This window comes from Periplaneta americana, chromosome 9 (genome assembly GCF_040183065.1).
Source record: "Periplaneta americana isolate PAMFEO1 chromosome 9, P.americana_PAMFEO1_priV1, whole genome shotgun sequence".
Lineage (NCBI taxonomy): Eukaryota > Metazoa > Arthropoda > Insecta > Blattodea > Blattidae > Periplaneta > Periplaneta americana.
Window position 1 is genome coordinate 104,831,814 of NC_091125.1, and position 21,785 is coordinate 104,853,598.

General features: G+C 34.7%; 1 protein-coding gene across 2 annotated transcripts in view; it reads right to left on the reverse strand.

Moving 5' to 3' along the window:
* Positions 1-2,219: 2,219 nt before the first annotated feature.
* The window catches only part of LOC138706349 (NEDD8 ultimate buster 1-like), a 70,780-nt gene continuing 51,214 nt past the window's right edge, over positions 2,220-21,785 (reverse strand). For both annotated transcript variants that reach the window (XM_069835522.1, XM_069835521.1), the window contains exons 4-11: positions 21,005-21,100; positions 18,784-18,941; positions 18,248-18,444; positions 16,162-16,323; positions 12,386-12,524; positions 8,599-8,824; positions 6,018-6,147; positions 2,220-2,753 (exon numbers count right to left, since the gene is read on the reverse strand). In XM_069835522.1, coding sequence (XP_069691623.1) covers positions 2,569-2,753; positions 6,018-6,147; positions 8,599-8,824; positions 12,386-12,524; positions 16,162-16,323; positions 18,248-18,444; positions 18,784-18,941; positions 21,005-21,100 — 1,293 coding nt within the window. In that variant the 3' untranslated portion in view covers positions 2,220-2,568. The remainder of the gene's footprint in view (positions 2,754-6,017; positions 6,148-8,598; positions 8,825-12,385; positions 12,525-16,161; positions 16,324-18,247; positions 18,445-18,783; positions 18,942-21,004; positions 21,101-21,785) is intronic.

Here is a 21,785-nt window from a genome sequence, read left to right on the forward strand (position 1 = left end):
TGCATCACAATCCAAAATGACGACCGAAATCTGGTCATTTCTGTTTTGCATCATCGTACCAGCACTGCCAGACAACTGCAACAAAACCTCAGAAGGGCAACTAAAGTCACGGTATCTGGTCAGACTGCAAGGAATAGGTTACGAGAAAGGAATTTATGACCAAGACGACTTATTCAAGTGCCTCGCTTAACGTCGCAATATCATACAGCTCGACTTCTATTCGCCCATAATTACGTCAACTGGCAACTTCGACATTTGCGAGCTGTGTTGTTCACAGACAAGTCACGATTTCCTCTGACTCTGACTCAATGTGATGGCCGTGTATGTGTGTGGAGAGGTCGTGGCAAGGGTTACTTGCCAAATGTTGTACAGGAAGTAGACAGATTTGGCCAAGGTTCTGTGATGGTGTGGCGTGGCATTAATGTCGACAACTGTACAGAGCTTATCGTCGTCCATGGCACCTTACTGCCAGGGACTACATCAACCAGATCTTGTTAGACCATGTGGTGGCTGCTGCGTGTGATATTGGTCCTGAATGCCTGCTCATGCACAATAATGCAAAGTCGCATGTAGTGGGCGATACCAGGGACTTCTTGAGAAGGCTTCAAATTCAAGTGATGCAATGGCCAGCAGTCAGTCCCAACCTGAATCTCATCGAGCACATGTGGAAATGCTTGAAAGATGTGTTTGCAATCGTTCTGTTGCACCACAGACACTCCAGGAACTCTCAGATTTTCTCATTGAAGAATGGGAACGCATACCACAGAGGAACCTCTATAGATTTGTACAGAGTATGCCACGTGGGTGTCAGCTGTGATAAATGCTCACTGTGGGCATACACGTTATACTTAAGTGTGCAAATTGCGAGCAAAATGAAACTGGATGACTGGATGAACAGCCATTCCCACTTCATTTTTGACAGTATTCGAATATTTGAGTTTGTTTTGTAAACATGAATGAGAATTCAATGATGTTCTATTGTGTATAGTGAGGGTCACATAAGAACAATTCCTAAACAGCAAATATTGCCGTCTTGTCAATGTTGCCAACTGTCACTAGATATCACATGATCCTTTGTACTACATGACTTATTTACTTACTGTAATTTATGTTGGAAGGTTATTCTAAATAATACAATGATTTGTAAATATTTTCATAGGCAAAACTATACGAGATAGGGATCAACAAGTCAAGTATTTTGTTTAGCAATACGAAATTCATTGGTTTGGCTAAACAATTGACTCACGAGACCTAACCTAAAAATGTATTTTGTTTAACCACATATTGTTATTAGTACTAACTCCGAAAACTTACCTGACTACAGTCTTGAATTATAACCACAACGCAACACATAAAATAACTATTATGTATTAATATTAGTACCGATATTAAATTAATTATTAGTATGTTCAAATTTCACTAGTTTCCAGTAACAGGCTCAGATATCTAGTACAATTTCAATTTCATGGAACTCCAGTACCGACAAATATTGTCGATATTTGTCTCAGCTACTAACATACCAGTTACAAAAGCACTACCATTTGTAGTATTTGTCGGTATCGAAATTCGAAACGAAGTTGGCAAAAGAAAATTCAACCTGCAAACTAGAAAATCACCACAATGTAATAATGGGGGAAAAATTGTTAGGTTTCACCCTTAGGGTATGAAGTAAGCTGCCCTGGACTATAATGTAAAGGTAAATAATATAGGTATTTCTGGTAGCATTGCTAGTTGTCAATTATTTTTCTATGCAGTATGGCAGACGTTCAAAAACATGTTCTGCTATTCTTTTGAACTGTGTAGAATCCCTACAATTGCATTGAATGTTTAAGTGGTTGACGGTTGTGTGACCATATGGCTTTGGATGTTTGTAGGTTATAATGAATATAAATTATTAAAGATCATTTATGTTGCATTACTAAGAGCAAGTTCTTTTATTTGTATCACCTTATCAGGAATGGAATTCATTATGTTGGTCAAGTAGAGATCAGGAAATGGAGCAGATGCACAGACTGGAGCAAACAATGTATAAAAACTGAAAGAAACAGAATTTTGTATACAAATTTGAGTACTAAATAATCGATATGGGTTAAAGAGTGAAGGCTTACCATCTCTTAACCATCTCCTCCAAGATATAGGCTAATGAGAAATATCAGTTTTCTGAAACAACAGAGCATTTCCTTCAAGCAGAATTGGGAAAGACAATAAGTAGGCACAAATCCGGAAGTTAATACTTTATTTCTCGTAAAATGATAACACCACAACAGACTGTGGCCTGCCATCAAAATTTCAAACCCCGTCCTCAGTTTTAAGACTGTGTGTACACACAATAGAAAATAAAGACTAGACAACCTATTAAATATATTATTAAAAATAGAGCACTCTGGTTGTGTAACTATGTACCATGCAACTGTGGACAGATATTAAGACTGTTGTATTTAACATTTTATTAGAGGAGAGGATCACATTTTTAACTTTTGTCTAGAGGTAGTAATCTCAATTAATTTGGCCTCTTGGTTTACTAAGTAGCATTTCACACACTTATTACATCCTCTGGACCTGCAAGTTTTAAGGTTTCTTTAACAAAGTCTGATACTCTCTCAAAAATGATTCTTCAAGTTCAAGAGTTAGATCCAAGTGATCATCATCTTCAGTTGGCATTCCTTCGGCCAAACGTTTATAAGCTTCCATTTCTTTCTCACGAACTTCCTTCTTCTTTTCTTTTTCTTCTTCATGACCATCTGAATCTGAATCTGTTTTAAAAAAGAAACACATGTTCTATAGAAGAGAATTTATTTACTCTTTTCAGGGTTCCCTGCAATAGCAAATCACTCTGAATCACATTACATTATTATCTTCGTGATTTTTGTACTACTCAGAATAAAATGACACACGTAACAGCGAAGTTCGTATCAAACAAAAATAAAAAAAATCTGTGTTATATTAGGGATACATACAGCAGCATGTACAATGTATCATCCTGTTTCAGGAATGAAACTATAGTTTTGCTGGTTTCAATGTTTTATATTTGTCTCGGTTTACAAATGGAGAGTATAGGTCTGTGATTAGTGAAGTACCGTATTTACTCGAATATAATACGAACACCAAATTTTTATGTCCTAGAATCCAGAAAAAAAAATTACTGACGAGTATAATACGACCTCTGCTAAAAACACTCAAGATTAAAATTATATTATCAAGATTGGTTATAAAGGTACCTTACCCCTAGCTACACAGCACATTCAATGTCACTTGCAGTATCAGAACTGGGACTTCCAGTCAATGGGTCTGGATTGATGTCAGAACATACTGATTGACAATGACTAACTTCATGCCACCCTTCCATCAGTAATTATCTTTTAGTTTATTTAAAAACATGTGATTTTTAAAAGTTGCATACACAAAATCTCAGAATAAAAGAAAAAAGTGTCGGTAAGTCATTACTATAGCTAGGATTCTTACGTAAATAACTATTTTATTTGCACTGTAATAGAAACTCGTAATTGTGTTTTTAGTTTCGGACAAGGTCACCTGAGCATATATTTTGAATTTTATTTCACATAGGCCTATTATTTTGAATTTTTTTTATATAAATACATATTTTCAAATATTCACATAAAAACACAAAAAAAATCAAGTTTTCATAAAATAATTTTCGACAAAAATCCCAATTCAGATTAATTATCACCTGAATCTTCTGTTCAGTTGCTTAGACGTAACAGCTGGCAACTGTTTCTCGGAACTGCCTATCTGTGAACCAGTGGAACTACAGTCTGCACTCTCACCACAAGCAATAAGAGTTGTCACCATTAAAAAACTGTGCTGTAACTAACACATATAAACCATAAACATTAATGTGTCATTTAGGAGTGCCTTGTAAATTATCATAACGTTGATTCAGGAAGCAATTAAAATTTCATAAACATCAGTTGCCCCTATTTTCATTTTCAATCATAAACATGTCTCTATGGAGTGTATGTTGTTTCTCAATGGCTAGGGCGCTCTTTTTCCCAGTACAAGGCAGTGTTCTGCGATAATCATCAGTCATTTGTGATGGACAACTTGATGAATCTCATTGTGCTGTAATTCTTCAGCAGTGAGTACTGCATATTGTTTATATTCACATAAAATAATTGAAACATAATTAAATATTTTTCCTTTTTTCTCACATATTTTCCCGATTTTTAGCACATAAAAAATGAACATTTTCCCGATTTTTAGCACATAAAAAATGAACATTTTCCCGATTTTTAGCACCTAAAAATCCGACCCCTAGTCATTATCGCAGTTAAAGATAAATAATATTCATATTAATAATGAGTTGTCAAAAATGCATATGAAATTATAAAAAGACGAGAAAACACAAACCTGCGATGACCATTTTTGTCAGCAATATTACAGCGAGTATATCATAGCACAAATATTATGTTTCCAATCCTCCTATAGGAAGGGCTTAGGGCTCTGGGGCTTAGGCTACTCAACTGTGGATGGGATCTGGCTCTTATCAGGGCTGAGGTAGGATGGCCCACCTATGAACATCGAATGCCACCTAGGCCCCTGTTGGACTTGAACAATCATCGCATATGCCTAATGGGCGCACAATGAGCCAAAATAGATACACAAAAACATATCCAAATGAAATTCTCAACACACAACTCAAATTCAAAACACACACACTCTTTGACTCCGCATTACACTACACAAACATACCCTCAAAGGAAACACAAACAAAAGGTGCCAAGACCAATAACAACCAGTTCTGAAGATGGCCGATAACAGGCTGAAACATGTTAACGAGGTAATGTAAAATTTAACACGAGAAAGACACATAATACATTTTCCGAAGTGATATAGTGTTAAAAGTTGTGTAATCAAGATGTATAATATGATAAAATGAGGTGCCCCGACACTTAGTGACATAAGGGGCTAATGATGAAGATGATGATGATGATGAAGAAGAAGAAGAAGAAGAAGACGACGACGAAGCTAAAGGGAAGCATAATATAACAGAATGAAGTAAGTCTTTTAATTATAATTCTAGAATCTGGTATTTCGCATCAAATCAATATACTGGGTAAATAATCTGCACCATATTCATATGAAATTATGCAACCCCGCACACTCATAGTCTATTCTGTAAAAACAGTGCTCATAATAAGACCTTATATGCAAATGACAATAGTGTAACCGACATATTAGTTCACTTTTTAAGACATGTAGTAAATAATAAGGTTGCGGGTTCGAGTTGTTTTAATAAACATGTTTTAATGCTTAAACCACGCAATAGTCCTCAAAATTCTTAGTTACTGAATCTACGTCAATCCACACTACCCCAGAAGCTTAGGATCTCGAATAAATTCCTATTTTTTTGGAATAGCATTTATTACATTGAAAGAACAATGATGTTCAGCAATGAAGAATAATCAGACATGAAGGTTCTTCAAAAGACAAAGTGTACACACAGAGACTGCTAAATGTGAAACACTTTCAAGTGCAATAAGCTGGAAAAGTATTGTAAATGCATTGCAGAATCAGACTATCAGTTTCAGAATGTATTTTGAAATGGTTGTACAGTACTACCACCTTAAATACACGAAATAAATATAAAACACTACTAAAATTTATCAGTTATGTTATAACTAACCCATCACTGGTGCTACTTTCATCAACAGTTATTTTTTAAAACAAAGAAGAAAGTCTCCAAGTACAATTGGTGTTAATGTTCCCTAGTCACGCAATAATGTGCAGTTTTTCCAATTTTCAATAAGGAAAGTACAATTGACGCAATCACTAGGTAATTCGTATTCATGTTCCACCCAAACCTTGAGTTGAAATCTCCTACAAACAGGTATCACAATAAAATGCAAGATTGCATGAAATTGAAAAGAAATGGGCAAGTGAATGGCACTGTAGACTGAAACACTAATCTATCTCTAGCAAACATTTAGAATGATGAATATAGAAAGATAATACTTCTTACATTAGATCAGACGATAAAATATAACAGAACTTCTTACCATCAGTGCAACGTTCACCATCAATGACACCACCACAAGCTACAAGTTCTTCTACTGCCTTTGAAACATCACCTTTATGACGCTGCAAAGCTATTTTAGCCATTCGAGGATCAAATCCTATTGCAGCAACCTGTAAATAGAACGTATCATTGCATTTAATTTCACAATGCATTTTATGAGAAAAATGAGTGAGAAAAACGTTTAATTACTTCCTCTCATACAGTGAAGAAAAAAAATGTCTTAGGCACTCATTTACGTCTAAAAATCTCGCCCAAAGCATCTTTTACCATCAAAATTAAAATGTTTTATTCTCTTTCTTTTTCTGTCCGAAGCTGAAACACATATAATTACAAACTCGTGAATTGGAAACATTATGTTTCAATAGCTCTTAATAATAATACTAAAATGTTAACTTTTTTTTTCACCCAATCTCTAGTAATTATCATTTTTCAATCTGGTCTATTTACACATCGTCACAAAAGACATTTTAAAAGCAATATATTCGTAAACATGACTCACTACCCACTTTTTAAATAGACACTACAGTAAAAATATTAAGTGAAAGTTTGAAAACATTTATAATTACATTTATTATTTAAAAATTAAAATAAGAAAACAGTATCGCAAAGTTGAAACAGAGCCTACTTTCTTATACATTTTGCATGTATTGTAACAATTTGTTGCATTACAAAATTACGAATAATATTATTATTCACACTTTATTTTCTTCAACTGTTATTCAAAAGGCACATACAAATGAAATCATTTAAGATGCACCTAAATAAAATAACTTTCGTTTTCTGATGTCAGATACAGAAATAAAATTTGTATAAGTTTCGCTTACAACATACTGCGCATGTATAGTAAACAAGAGTCCCTGTATACATGCTACAGGTGGAAGTCATGCAAAATTGTTGCCTACATAAGGTGGACTCCATCAAGACTCGTTCCAAATTTTAATTCCATATCTGTATATATAAAAGACATTATTTATAATGCAGTAAGTAAGATGTTTACCCTCTTTTATTATATTCTATGAATTAAATACATGTATATAATTCTGCAGAGATTACTTAAACAGCCAGACAAACAACGTAATCATCTTCTTTTCCTTATAATAAGCATTTAAAATTCACATAAGAAAAAATTTATAATGATGCTCTCTGGGGAATCCTTTCTTAATGAAGGATGTATGTCTGCAATTATGTTGAACAATGTGCCACGGTCACACATCTCTGACACAGTGCATGAGAATTGGCCACTAAAGGGAAACTAAGAGGTGGAGCTTAAACTGAGAGGATTCAATCCGGCATCAGAATTGGAATCTGGTGTGGCTTAGTGGATAGAGCATCAGCACGAAGAGCTGAAAACCCAAGTTCGAATCCCGGTGCCAGAGAATTTTTCTCCACTCCACCGATCCTATATATCGAATTATACATGATTCCACACCCAACTACCTTGCCTCTCGGTTTACTCTCCTAGCTTCACATCATAATCGTAATACACGTTCACAGCACAATCTGTTGCTATCAATACCACGTCATCAGACATCTCTGTACTCAAGTTCTTTCTCAATAGCCATGGCCCGCTCATGGAATTTGCTGCTGCTCGAACTCAGGGGTAGTCTTAGTCCTCAGTTGTTTAAAATTAGGTGGTTTAGATATATTTTAAATGCAAAGAATTAGTTTTTAGGTATAATTTTTATTTATTATTATTATTATTATTATTACTACTATTAGTATTATTATTATTTTACACAGTCATTACCTTATTTTTCCATTAACATTTATATCTAGGTAATTGTCATTGTCTCAATGTAACAAGTGCTGTGCTGATCATACTAATTCTACTATTCCTTTAGTTGTGAGATTATATTCATATGTATTAATTCTTCTTTTTTTTTAAGTTAATACTGTATACTAGATGTAGTTTCCTGTTTGTGATTATGTATTCAGTCTCTTTTTTTTATTATATATATATTTTTTTATTATTGTTATTTTAAAGTTAATACTGATTGTGTATATATATTCAATCTCTCTTTTTTACTTAATTATGTTTATTATTATTTTTAAGTTAATATTTGTATACCGGTATGTACTTTTTTGTATGTGATTTGATCATAGTTGAGTGGAAGAGAAGACCTGATGGCCTTTAACTCTGCCAGGGAAAATAAAACTATTATTATTATCCTTCATCAAATGCTTTGTGCTTTTCACCAGTGATTCACTCATGCGTAAGAAATGTTTTGATTAATAAAACGTTTCTCAGTCAATACTAATCTGCCTTTCTATATATCAGTTTATCCTATATACATAAAAAAAATAGTCTACTGACTCTCTTGAATTTGAGGACCAAAACGTTTTTGACTTGTTTACCAAAAATTATTATATTTCATGTGTATCATTTCTGAATAAAGTGACTTACAGATACTGAATATGAACAGAATCTGACCGATAGTTAAGAAGAAATCACAGTACACCATTACCATCGGCCAAGTTTGATCACGTGGAAATTAGATCTAATAGAAATAATGAACACCAATATTCTATGTTACTATTAAAAAGTCTCATTGTTGATTTACCTGTTGCAACATGTCTTTCTGGACCTTAACCTTTGAGGTAGATGCCACATTCAAGAGGCTAGGTTGCTCCTGGATCAACTGAACACTAAGTGAAACGTTGTTATTGCTTTGTTGGAGGGCTGATCGTGCTATTTCACTTGTATATCCCATGGACATCAACATTTTATGGAAGTTTGGCTCCACCCATTGCACTCCATCTGCACAGCGACCCAATCGTCTACGTTCTCTGGAAAGTAAAACAGACAGTGCCACTTCATAGATCCATAAATCACGCATATCTTTTATTTATACAAAAACTGTAATTTTTTATCTAGTACTAGCCCACACCAATATTACAGTATCTTCAGTATAGTTTTCAGTCTTGACTTAGGCACTTTAAGAATGCGCATTTTTATATAATCATATTATTCTCTCATCTACAGATCTAGAGGGAATAATTTGCGAATTATTTATTATCTTTGATAATATATTAAAGTTTAACATTGCATATTTTGAGATGTTTGACACATTTTACATTCCTCCATGCCATTCTACATAAAAATACACGTACTGTCCATCCAAGTGGTTATGTCCCAGGGTCGTCTAAATAAGGAAAATCACGTGACATTTACTTAATGAGGCCATTTTTTTTAAATGGTTTTAAACAGTTATCTAATATTACGCAGACTTCCAATTTCGTATAGCAAATATTTTCAGGAAAGAACCTAACAGCAAAGCCATTAGCCTTTACAGAGGGGTCGGCAGAAACGAGTGGGGAGAAACCAGAATAAGACAGAACCACTTGGATAGACAGTATTTTGGATACATATTACTGATCTCTACTCACCGCATTTCTAACTGGCGGATCAAAGTCACACATAAACCACGCACGACTCACTGAACTGAAAATTGTGAATGAAGCACTGGTAACCCCAGCTGTCCCACCTGACTTTAGTTGAGGAGAATGGTCCAGGAATGGGATAAGCATGTGTGGCAAATGCAATCCATTGCTTGACCTTGATTCGCTAGTTTGAAATGTGCGGACAATAATAAAACGAAATGTACTTTGTTTTGGAATAATCAATGTTTCGACAAATAGATATTCCAACAGAACATGGCCAACAACTCCAAGCACCAACGAAGACACTGTTGACTAGTTGAGATTATGGGGAAATTTCTCACATGGCACCAAAGAATATGGAATGTAAAGTACTGGGGAGGAGCACTTATAGGGCTCTAAAATTTCAATACCAAGTAACGTAAAAATCAGTTTTAATAGCCATGTTGAAAAACCACACTTCAAGTGATGATAAAATGTACAAGTTTTTTAACATTCACTAATAAATTCGACCTTTTTACTCTGATTTTATTCTTATATGAATAAAGAATCCTGTTCCTAATTGTGATTCTCGTTTCCTTCCTCGTAGTACTAGTGATTCCTATGGCAATATGCCATTCCCATCTAATCTAACCTCCAGTACTCACACAAAGTCTATTCTATATCTAGCTAGAGTCGATGCCAATTCGGAAGGCGGTTGTCTGCTAGCGTTTGCGTCGAGAGAGACAGATAGAGAGAGCAAGGCAGCGTACAACATTATCACATCGTACTTCACGAACACGTGCAATACAAATAGCGCAGGAGAGAATTTAAGTTATCAAAAGACAATAATGACCTTAGCCATTGATTACTGTAAGCATGACACCAAACAAACCCTCTTTCCTTCACTAACGATATTCTTTGCGCGGTTCTCAATCCCACACCACATGCTTCTACAGTCATTTCTTGCATGTTGGCAACGTTGCTGCCAGCATCAAGATGGCCGGCAGCGTTCTGCTCGTTAACGTTTTTAAAATAATTATACACCTTAAACACTATTTTCCGCGCCTGCTTGTGTAATACTTGTCTTTTTATAATCTCTTCTTCCATTTATTTACCTTACATACACACAGTAAATGTTAGTTTTACTTATTCAATGTATTGAAACACTCGCATGTGAACAAACGAACTCCAGAAGTGCTTGTTATAGACTGATTCTGATTGATTCTACTGTACAAGCTTGTGACGTCACATACCAGAAATGCTACGGCGCATATAGAAGCTAACCGCCTTCCGAAATGCCGTCTAGTCTAGTTCTTTTGCTACTAATGTTATCCCTCCTGTTCTATAAAGACTAGTGACATTCCACATACCAAATCTCTTAACCTTATTCCTTTGCTGAGGTCGCACCAAAGAATCTGTCCCATTCCGTGACTAATGTTGAGGTTTCACAACAAGCTCTTTTCATGGTTAGCCCTTCGCCCAACCCCCACACTGGAGGACCACTCTTTATTGGCTGTTTACGACTGCTAATTCAATATATTCGCAGCTACCCTCCATTTCACACTTCTATTTACAAAGTATAAATAATATGAAATAAAAAACACACTGCATTTAATTATTCCACTTTCTGTTTGGTTTCATGAAATATTTGTCCTGTTCATCCTGTTTCAATCTATTATGTACAATGGTGGATAAAAAGAAGCTCCACATTGAAATTATTAAATTCTAATATGAGCTACTGCAAATTGCACATCAGATGACACTAGTTCAAAGTTTGCTTAGTTTCCAACTGCAGTATTTTATTGCAGCTACGAGATATAGCTATAAGTATAAGCTCTGTGATAGAGTGTGGAGGTGTCAAATGATACATTGCATGTGTTAGGGTTCGAATTCCATAGCTGCACTCTGCAAAATAAATGTACAAGAGAACCCTTACTACACTAATGCATTTCAGTTAACTTAATTTGGGGGATACTTTGTATAGTAATGTAGATATTCTAAAGGATCTACTCTGAAAGTGTTGAATACCATATTAATGCAAAATACATCTAATCCGCCATGACGTGAACAATGATTGATGAAATAAATAAATAAATAAATATTAATGCAAAAAAGACTTCTGCAAATCATGTGCCAAAAATAGTATTTTCGTCTCTAATCGCATTTTTTTTAAATTATACACGCACACTGCAAAAGGGTATCTGTCGGATACAGGGGGGAGAGCCATTAATCCTTCTCATTGAAGGCTTTAAGGAACCAATCTGGACAAATACCCAATGTCCCATCCCTACCTTCCCATGGTGCAGCTGTTAGTAAGCATAATTTTACGAGCTGAACTAAAGGGAGGGGCTACTCATCAATTAGCACTGGTCAGCTTGATGAGTTAACGACTGAATTTGGTATAATTTTTCTCTATTCAATACCTAATTCCCTTTTTACCCTTTCCTATCCAGTCCTCTACTGAACTCTTACTTTCTTCGACCCCGACGGCATTAGAGCATTCGAAGCCTAGGGGTTCATTTCACTTTCCTTCCTCCTCTTTCTACTTTTCTGTTCCTAGTGCTGACTGCTATGGCACTAAAATCGTCCTCAGTGGCTTAAGGAAGGAAAGCTGGTGATCAACAAGATCTCCCAGCTAGGTCCAATGGACCCGTCGACCAACAGCAGGTGTGGTCCTCCAGACATTCTGGGGGTTGTGTGTGAATGAAGTAGCCACCAAAACGTTAAAATATGGTGTTCACTTAAATCGGCTACAACTTGCCATTTTTTTTTTTTCAAGAAATGGATTCGGAACACCTCAAAATCTGTGCTTCAGTGGCTGACCATGACAATATCTTTGAAAAATATTGGAGTGCAAGAGGTCAAATGACTTTACTGTCAAATGCCTGGCATTAGAAAACAACAACCACACTTATTTTAAAGATGAATATTTTTAACACATACAAAGAAAGAATTTTTTTCTGATTGTTAGTACGTTTGATTACTCACTGGTTAAGTCTATTCTCAGCTTCTTCTTTCTTCTTAGCTTCATGTTTTTCAGTTCGACGTTTGTTGATGTGTTCTACAGCTGATGACAAATCACCATGAGCTGCACGAAGACCCAGGCGAGCTTCTGCTGGTGTGTATCCTGGGTTTTTAAATTATACACATCATTGTGTTACTATGTAAAAATTATTTCAAGTCTCCGAAAAAAAAATAATTAATTTTAAGAATTTTGGAATAGAAATATATTTCTAATAACTACTACTATAGTAGAATTAACGTTTCTTTCGAATTGTGACAGCTTGCTAGCCACGTGGCTTATGGGTATGCTATCATGACACGTTGCCAACTTGCTGTTACTGCTAGGAGCCAGTCAGTCAAGTGCGATAGTGTGGCAGCATTGTCCACAAGCTTGAGCAAAGAGAGTATAGGGAGCATCAAATGGTGATTAGCTACTTCCAAGGTTGCCATGACAACAACCTGTAACCCACGTGGTAAGCGACCATATGCCATGCATCTAGTGAACTGTCAGAAGTCTAAAGTAAAGTTAATTCTACTACAATATTTTTCATTTGTATTTTGCACATTTATCTGATTTCTATTTACATATCTCTAAAATTCAAATATGTTATTTGTCTTAAATAGAATGCTTTCATATAATAACTATAATATTACAACAGAGATTGCAATATCATTTTATAGCTATAATATTGGAACATAAATTGCAATTACAACATAATAAAAAGAAGCAAACTGAAGAATTCTGGTACAAAGGCTTTAGCATAAAAAACATCGAAATTAATTTCAGTGGAATCATAATGCAAAGAGAAATAAAGATCTGATAGTGTGCTTATTGAGTTCAATACAGCTATTAATCATTATGTCCAATATTCTTTTCCTTATCACATTTCATAATTCCAACATTCTTGTTTTCATGTGTGGAAAGCCTTTGTACTGGACACGCTGCAACTTCAGAAGAAAAATAATATCTTATTCAAAGCATTAAAAAGATAAGCTATGAAATAAATATATATACTTATAAAGTGCTTGAAGTATGCGATGTGTACAAAAGATGATAGTGAAAACGTTAAAAGCAAGAAAGAATGGAGGAAACATATCTTTTCTTTGGACAGAGGCTTTTGTCCCTGCTCACGAGGAGAGGTGCCACTTCGAAGCCAAAGAATTGTTTGGTATTCCTTTTTATAGGAGAGCGAAAGGGGATGAAAATACACCAAAAATAAGATGACGTATGTTCTGGCTTCATTTCCCAGGCATTATATTACACATCTATACTAATAATAAATCTGTAGCCAAAATGTTTCTGGTAATTTTCGATTTTCCAAAAATAATTGGTGTTAACATGTATAATTAACCATCATGAAACCGAAAATCGCTTTTTTGACATTTTTGTTTGTATGTGCGTCTGTCTGTCTGGATGTTTGTTACCTTTTCACGCGATAATGGCTGAACCGATTTATATGAAAATTGGAATTTAAATTAAGTTCGTTGTAACTTATAGTTTAGGCTATATGGCATTCAAAATACTTTATTTAAAAGGGCGGTTATAAGGGGGCCTGAATTAAATAAATCGAAATATCTCGCTTATTACTGATTTCCATGAAAAATATTACATAACAAAAGTTTCTTTAAAAATAATTTCCGATAAATTTTATTCTATACAAAATTTTGATAGAACTGATATTTAATGAGATAAATGAGTTTTAAAATTACAATAACAACGCCATCTAAGGTGCTGTTCTGAAATAAAAACAAATGACGTCTATAAGGAGCCTTGGACAACAACAATCGATAGCTATTAAACATAGCCTAAGAGAATGTTTCTGTGTTTGTACGAAGTAATATCGGAAGCTAATTAATTGTTTAATTATTATTTCACCATTGGAAAGTGTAGTTTCTCTAGATGGACATAATTCTACAATGTTATTACAGTAACTTCTGAAACATATAGCAAGTAATATAAAGTATACACATTAAAACTAAATGATATGTCAATCTTCATTAAACTATTGTTGCATGTAATAACAATTAAGAAACATGTTAAAGGAATTGTCATTGCACCAAATGATTGCTCTCTGGACCAAAATGACCGCATTTTAATTATTTAAATACAATTTAAATTAAGTAACATATTAAACGATTTATCCTTCTATCAAACACGAATGTTCCCTGGATCAAACGTCCTATTTTAATTATGTAATTACTTTATATTTATTTCTAACAGGTGCAGCGGAGCGCACGGGTACGGCTAGTAAAATAATAATACTAATGAACTAATGATAATAATAATGATGATGATGATGATGATGATGATAATAATAATAATAATAAAAGTAATACATATACATATGAAAGATTTTTCAGTATACTTGAGTCCGTTTCACGTATATATATTTTTTTTACATTACAACAGATTTTACTGCTCCGAGTGTGATATGTGAGGAATATGTGAATCACTCACGATGTTTAATAGTTTTGTTAAGAGCAAAAGGGCAATTCAGATATTGAGCCATTTTAATACACTCTGTTGTCTATATTTAGTATTAAAGAAGTTTTACTTGTTACATTTATCAAAAGCATAGTAGTGATAAAGACAGGAGCGTCTTTTTTTAAATAGCCTGTATATTTACAAATAATATAATCATAAAAGGATAAATATTAATTTTAATTAACACTATAAAATTCATTCTGAGATTTTCATTGATATATTTATCACACAGGCATGTATCATAAAATAAAAATATTCTATCACAAGGCATTACCATTACTTGAACACAAGAAAAGAGTAGGGTTACTATTGTATGCTTACATAAGTGAAAAAGTACTGAAGTGATTACGATATTTCTTCCTTTAACTACTATTACAAAATAAAAGCCAATTTCTTAATAAATAATAGAAAATTTAAGTAAACATATGCATTACCTAATGAAGTAAAAAAATAAACATACAATACTCTTTTTTCCTTGTCGAAATATGCATTTATAAGCACAATAAAATATATCAATTCGTCACCCAAGGCACTATTTTCAAATATCATTTTTGCACATGTTCCGAAATGTTTTATGCAACATGAATTTATTTAAATTCGAATTCAATTTTAAAATCGGTGTCACTACAGATAGAAACAACAAGAAATTTGTATGAAGTGCAAGAAATTATTTCAATATAAACTTTCACATTACTGGTTTTACTTGAAATGGCAAACAAATTCGAAGGTCTACAAGTGAAGTAAACATGTCATTCTACTGGGAAATAGCAACTGTATGCACAAAAAAAGTGTCACTGTACAACATTTCAGTAAAAGAAGCTCATCTTCGACCTTTTCTCAACATAACACAAACACCACATAACAACAAATACTGATGTAACAAAATATTTTAACTTTGTGAAATAAGCTACAAAAAATAAATTAAAATTGCCAAAATGATATTTATAAAGCACATCTTTATAACAATATGTCTTACACTTACCGCATTTACTGAAATAAAAGACGAGGATTTTCCAAATTGCCTGCGAAAAAAATTGTGTGCTATCTTAAATTTGTATATGAAACAAAGTTCGTTAATTTCTTCAAAATTTTGCAATAATTTATAAAGATACCTATCCAATAAAAGTACTTTCCAATAGACACGACATGTTATTTCACACACACAATCTCTATCAAAGAATGAGTTGGCTTATTCTGGTTACAATGGAGCAACTTGAGGTTAAGTTGCACATCAGCAAGGAAGAGTAATGCCAGACCTCCAAGATGTTATATTTACCCAGTTCAATAAGTGTGCTGAGACTGTGATCATCCACCTTGAGTGAGGAGAGCTCCATATTGGCCCTCTCTAATAATTTGGACGCTTCTTGACGTTTATTTTGATGAAATGAGACAATTGCCTGAAGCAAGTGAAGTCTCATAAACAATGCTGCCTCGTTACCTGTAATAATTAATTTTAAAATATTTTATATCACATGAAAACTTCATTAGTAATACACTCTGATTTTCCTATATACATACAGTTTTAGAAAAAAGTTCTGTCGCACAGATACTTTATCAGTCTCAGAAAGGAGGCAGTGCTCATGACCAGAGGACAAGCGACCTGGTTCACAAGAGAAAAACTAGTTGAGGTAATAAAATAGTTTTGTTTCGTTGTATGTCTGATCATGCGCACTGCCTCCTTTCTGGAACTTACAAAGTATCTGTGCGACAAAGCTTTTTCCTAAGACTGTACACTATTTGACATGGAAATTTGTCGCTGTTCAGAGACTAACAAGCAAACATTCTGATGGGGGCAGATAAAAAAGTTAAATTTTTTTCTTCCACAATGTTAATAATGTCAAAAGAAGTGTTTATACAAATTTTGGCCACTCGACAGCAATTACAAGGGCCGTATAAAAAAAATAAATTCGCCAGGGGCCATTAACAAAAAAAAAAAAAAAAAAACACAATTTCATTGGCTAAATTTATTGGAACAGACATAGCAATTGTTGATCTATTTTGCAACATATTTTCCATCGGAATTGAGACATTTCTCATATCATGGGATCGATGGAGAGAGGTGCAGATGCAGTCAAACACTGGTTCCAATCTGAGATGGCTGACTTCTACGACACAAAAATTGATCTCATGATATGACAAACATCTCAATTCCAGTGGGGGGTATGTTGACTAATAGCGTAACAATTGCAGTATCTGCTTCAATAAATATTTCCATGCAATTGTGCTTTTTTCTATAAACGGTCCCAGGGAAAATCACTTTCTAGATGGCCTCGTAATTGCGGTCAAGTGGCCAAATTTGTATAAGCACTTTTTGTGGCATTATTAACATGGTGGTAGAAAAAAAATTAACTTTTTTATCTGCCCCCATCAGAACATTTGCTTGTAAGTTACATGCTGTGTTTACACGCATGCATTTTACATAGAGAGATTCGAAGTCTGGTCTTTGTAATGAGAATAAAGAGCTCTATCACCAAGCCATAAAGGCAATGTAGGGAATATGTTTCGTGACATACAAGTACATCGCTGCTATAACTTGATTTCATGCTTGGACCTCGATGCTTAATATTTCCCTGTGTGAATCTCGTGTAAACCCGAACAAATTCACACTAGAGGAGAGTGCCCATTTTCCTTGTCAAAGGGTGTACTTGAAAATAGAATTACATCTACATTTGTTTAAAAAAACTGGGGAATTCTGTAGACTATTTGATTATAAGGTATGTGGTCATAATAATTTCAATAATTCACACAAATAGTCCGAACTTGGCATATAAAAATTAAGTACAATCAATCTAATCTGTCTGCAGTTGGCCACTTCTTTTTTACATATTTTTACAGTCCCTACTTAATATGTTGTTGGAAAACTCTTAACCTAAGAAATGTTATTTATACCTTGTAACTCAACTTTCAAGTGTCAAAATTATTCCAGAAAAAATAGTAAATAAAGGGTGGCCGACTCAACCTGGAAAACACCTTCAGTCGGCCAAATGATTGAATTGAACAATAATGCTATGCTCGATTACCTCACAGTACAGCTCGTGTTTCATTCAGTAGAAACAGATGCTTGGGAATGTTGAACTTTTATAGAGCAGGATTTGAACCCAGATCCCTGGCTTATTACAGCCCAACAAGCTCAACTGTTACTTGTTCTGTTTTAGGTTTCCCTAGGTGCACACGGTCTTGTGAGATAGTGATGGAGTTCCATTCATAACAGCAATATTTTATCTTTTTATACAAAAATCAAACCGAAGTTTATAGAAGCTATTTGTACCACAGGAATGTGAGGGATTACCTCCTCAAATTATGTACATTAATTATAAATCATCTTGAGTATATACTGAAGTTTCATATATAGTGGTCCTTACCTGTAGTTCCTTTTAGCGCTAAGAGTCTCTCCAAATTAGGCCCATAGCTCTGATGGAAGCTCTCTTCACATTTTTGTAACCTCTGCTCCGCATCTGGTATATGTGTAACACTCCGTAAACACAGGTAACACCAAGCTATGTCGAGATTCAATACAGCATAATTATCCACCGACTGCAGCAGCTGAGACTGACACTGGCTACAAAACGCGTAAGACAATAATTTCAAAGGCAAAAACTTATTTAACTATTGTCGATATTCAACTATAACAAATTATCTTCACAAGTGCAGCAAAACAATGAAAAGAACTAGGATGTTCAGATAGCATCATGTATGGATAAATTGGAGAATATAACACACATAAAAATTGAGAAAATTTAAATAAAACTGGTCACATTAAATAATGACAAATAGCAGAAGCATAAGATTAGCCCTGGAACTAAAATAAATGGAGAGTCCAATGGAAAAAAGAAAATGAAACTATCATTTGTACTCTACGACATAAGACAAAAATCGAAACAATATTGATTCTACAGACCTGAACTCTTTGTCAGCTTCCAGGAGAAGAACAAGAGCTAATGCATAGTCTTCATTCTTTAAGGCTACTCTTCCCTTTTCATGGAGAGACATGGCAATGACCAAAGCTTTTCGTTCTTCTGGAGGAAGATTCAAAGGCTTGCCAGACTGATCTGTGATCTACAAACACAAACAGGCCACAATTATATAGGCGTACTGAAGTTGAATGATTTTATTTTTACTCGACTAATCCTGTATCCAAATTTGTAAGATGTTAGATTACTCTGGTGGGGGAGGGGAGAACTACGCTATGAAGATTAATAACAAGTGCCACTCTTTCCTTTTTAGTCAGTTATTCAAAGACACTATATCAGATACTGGATTTAGTGCTGATGAAATTGGTAACAGATGAGGCCAATGATTCGCATATTCGTCTTAAAGTTGGGAAAAATCTCAGAAAAAACCCAACCAGGTAATCAGACCAAAGCACGAACTGAATCCACACCTGAGCGCAGTTACAATTGCAGCTCACAGGCACATGTGCCTGAGCTATGCGGGTCGCCAAGTGCTAGTCTTATCACTCTGACCACATAGCGACGGAGTCTTTCCAGTTGCTAATACAGTATCTGGCATAGGTTCATATCATCATAAGACAATGATTATATCTGTGCAAAATTCAGGACAGGAAAACAGACGTCTTTTATTCATGCGCGCGCAGGCATGCACACACACACACACCCCCCCTCCCCCCGCATGTACGTGCAATCATGTTGACACAATCATAAACATATGCCATGCAAAAACAAATGTACACAGATATGTACATGATATACACGGACTCTATTGTTCGTCATTAAATGTCTTAAGTATAACCATGAAAATATAAATTTATCATTATCATATTTAGATATGGTCGAGAAAAATCTTCCTCTGCTACTCTGGCAGTGTAGAGAAATTCATTTCCAAGTGAATGATACGTATAAGATGAAATTTATTAGTCTTATTGATAGAATGATTGAATATTTATTTGTCTAAAGGCTAGTACATGATATTTACTATCACCAACTGAGGGAAAAACAAGAAAGTGGTGAACAAAACTACGGATCAAGTAATTAAAAACATTCGGGCTCTGGCTTCCCAGTAGCGGTCGACTTCCTTGGAGGATTTCAGAGCAGAGCATTTTGCAAGATGTTGTTTATCCATGTCTTCCTGTTGATGGCACAAAATGCAGGATGATGATGGAAGGATGCCAAGACGATTGAGGTGTTTACCCAGGATGTCATGTTCAGTGTTAAGACGAAAGCTTGCAACTGCTAGTCTTCTGGGTTCAGGAGGTATACCCTTCAGTAATTTCCTACGTTGTTGCGAAATGTTTATGTCCAGTTCTTGTTGGTGATTATTTTTTTGTAGTTGCTTGATATATTATTTTACTGAGCTAAATGACAAAAGTTTCCGTGGGTTTGAGATTTGCACCCTTCTTAGCTAATGTGTCAGCCTGTTCATTCCCATGTAGATTACAATGTCCTGGGATCCATTGTAACACAACTGTTTTGCCACGTTCTTTTAAAGTTGCAAGTATTTTTTGACAATTATTGATTTGTTCTGTGTAGGGGTGGTCAGTTTTATTTATGGACAAAATGGCTGCTTTTGAGTCCGAGAGGATGGCGGCATTTGTGAATTTATCCATATGGAATAAAAGTTGATTTAAGGCAACATGTATAGCTTCAATTTCTCAATCATAGGCAGAAAGATTATAACCAACTGGGAGATAGAAGCAAAATAGATTACTAAAAATACCAGCTCCTACATTTCCTTGAGGGTCTGTTTTCGAGCCATCGGTATAAATTCTTATCCAATAGTCTTCCGGATATCTGATGTTGATGGTTTCAAGGCTAATTGTTTTAAATTTTCTTTACTGTGTTGATTTTTGGCGATTTCTTCTAGGAGGTCTATTTCTGATTGAATTATATCTAAGATGGGAATTCTAACTTTGCTTTCTTTCAAGAGAAAATCATGCTTAGAACTGTTATGCTCTTAAACATCTATAAAGACTTGAATGCACAAACATCAGATTTAGTGGCGAGCATTGTAGTGACTCAATCACCAAAGACTACGTTATAATAAAACTTAACCGTACATATAGAATTTTAATTTGTAGAAAAAGAGTGGAAATGGATAAAGAAGAAAGTGTGCACGAAGGAGATGTACAAGAAGTATTGTGTTCCTATCGACAATTTACTTACTTGCAAGTAATAATTAAGATTGTCATTACTCCTGTCTGCAAGTAACTTGGCGTCAGCTAGGGTACTCTCCATTTTTTTGTGCCTGGATTCCATTGCCTGCAAAGAGTTCATTGTGCAGCAGCAATTATACACGAAACTGTACACTGTCATGCAATGTCAAGTAGTGGTGGTGGTAGTAGTAACCACAAAATGTCAAAAACAGAAAAAATTAGTTTCATTAAAAAATTTAGCAGTAAGTATTTTCTATTTTTTAGAAGAGGGTAAAACAAATTCGAGACATAGGACTATATTTTATTGAATCTGAAGGTTACCATAAACATTAATTAATTCTATGCTGTTACACATTTCTTTCTTATCTTACTACTAGAACCAGTCTCAATGACCCGTAAATACTATAACTACTGCAATTTAAAGGCTTACAGTGTAGTTGTCGTTAAAAGAATTTTGCCTCAGCGTAGCTCAGTCGATGTATAAATATTATAATAGGCCTACTCATTAAAATAGATTTCAACTATTGTTACATACTTGTTTGTTACAAATCTCTCAGAATATTATTTTTCCATCGAAAGTGATTGTGGAAGCCATGTATTGTGGGTCCCTATCACCACGGCATGGCGTGTCCTCAGGTTGCGGATAGAGGAGACGGCCTCCAGATATGGAGGGTAGCTGCGAATATATTGAATAAGCAGTCGTGGACAGCCGATAAGGGGTGGTCCTCCAGCTTGGGGGTTGGGCGAAGGGCTAACAACCCATCACCGTAAAAAACAGCTTGTTACGTATC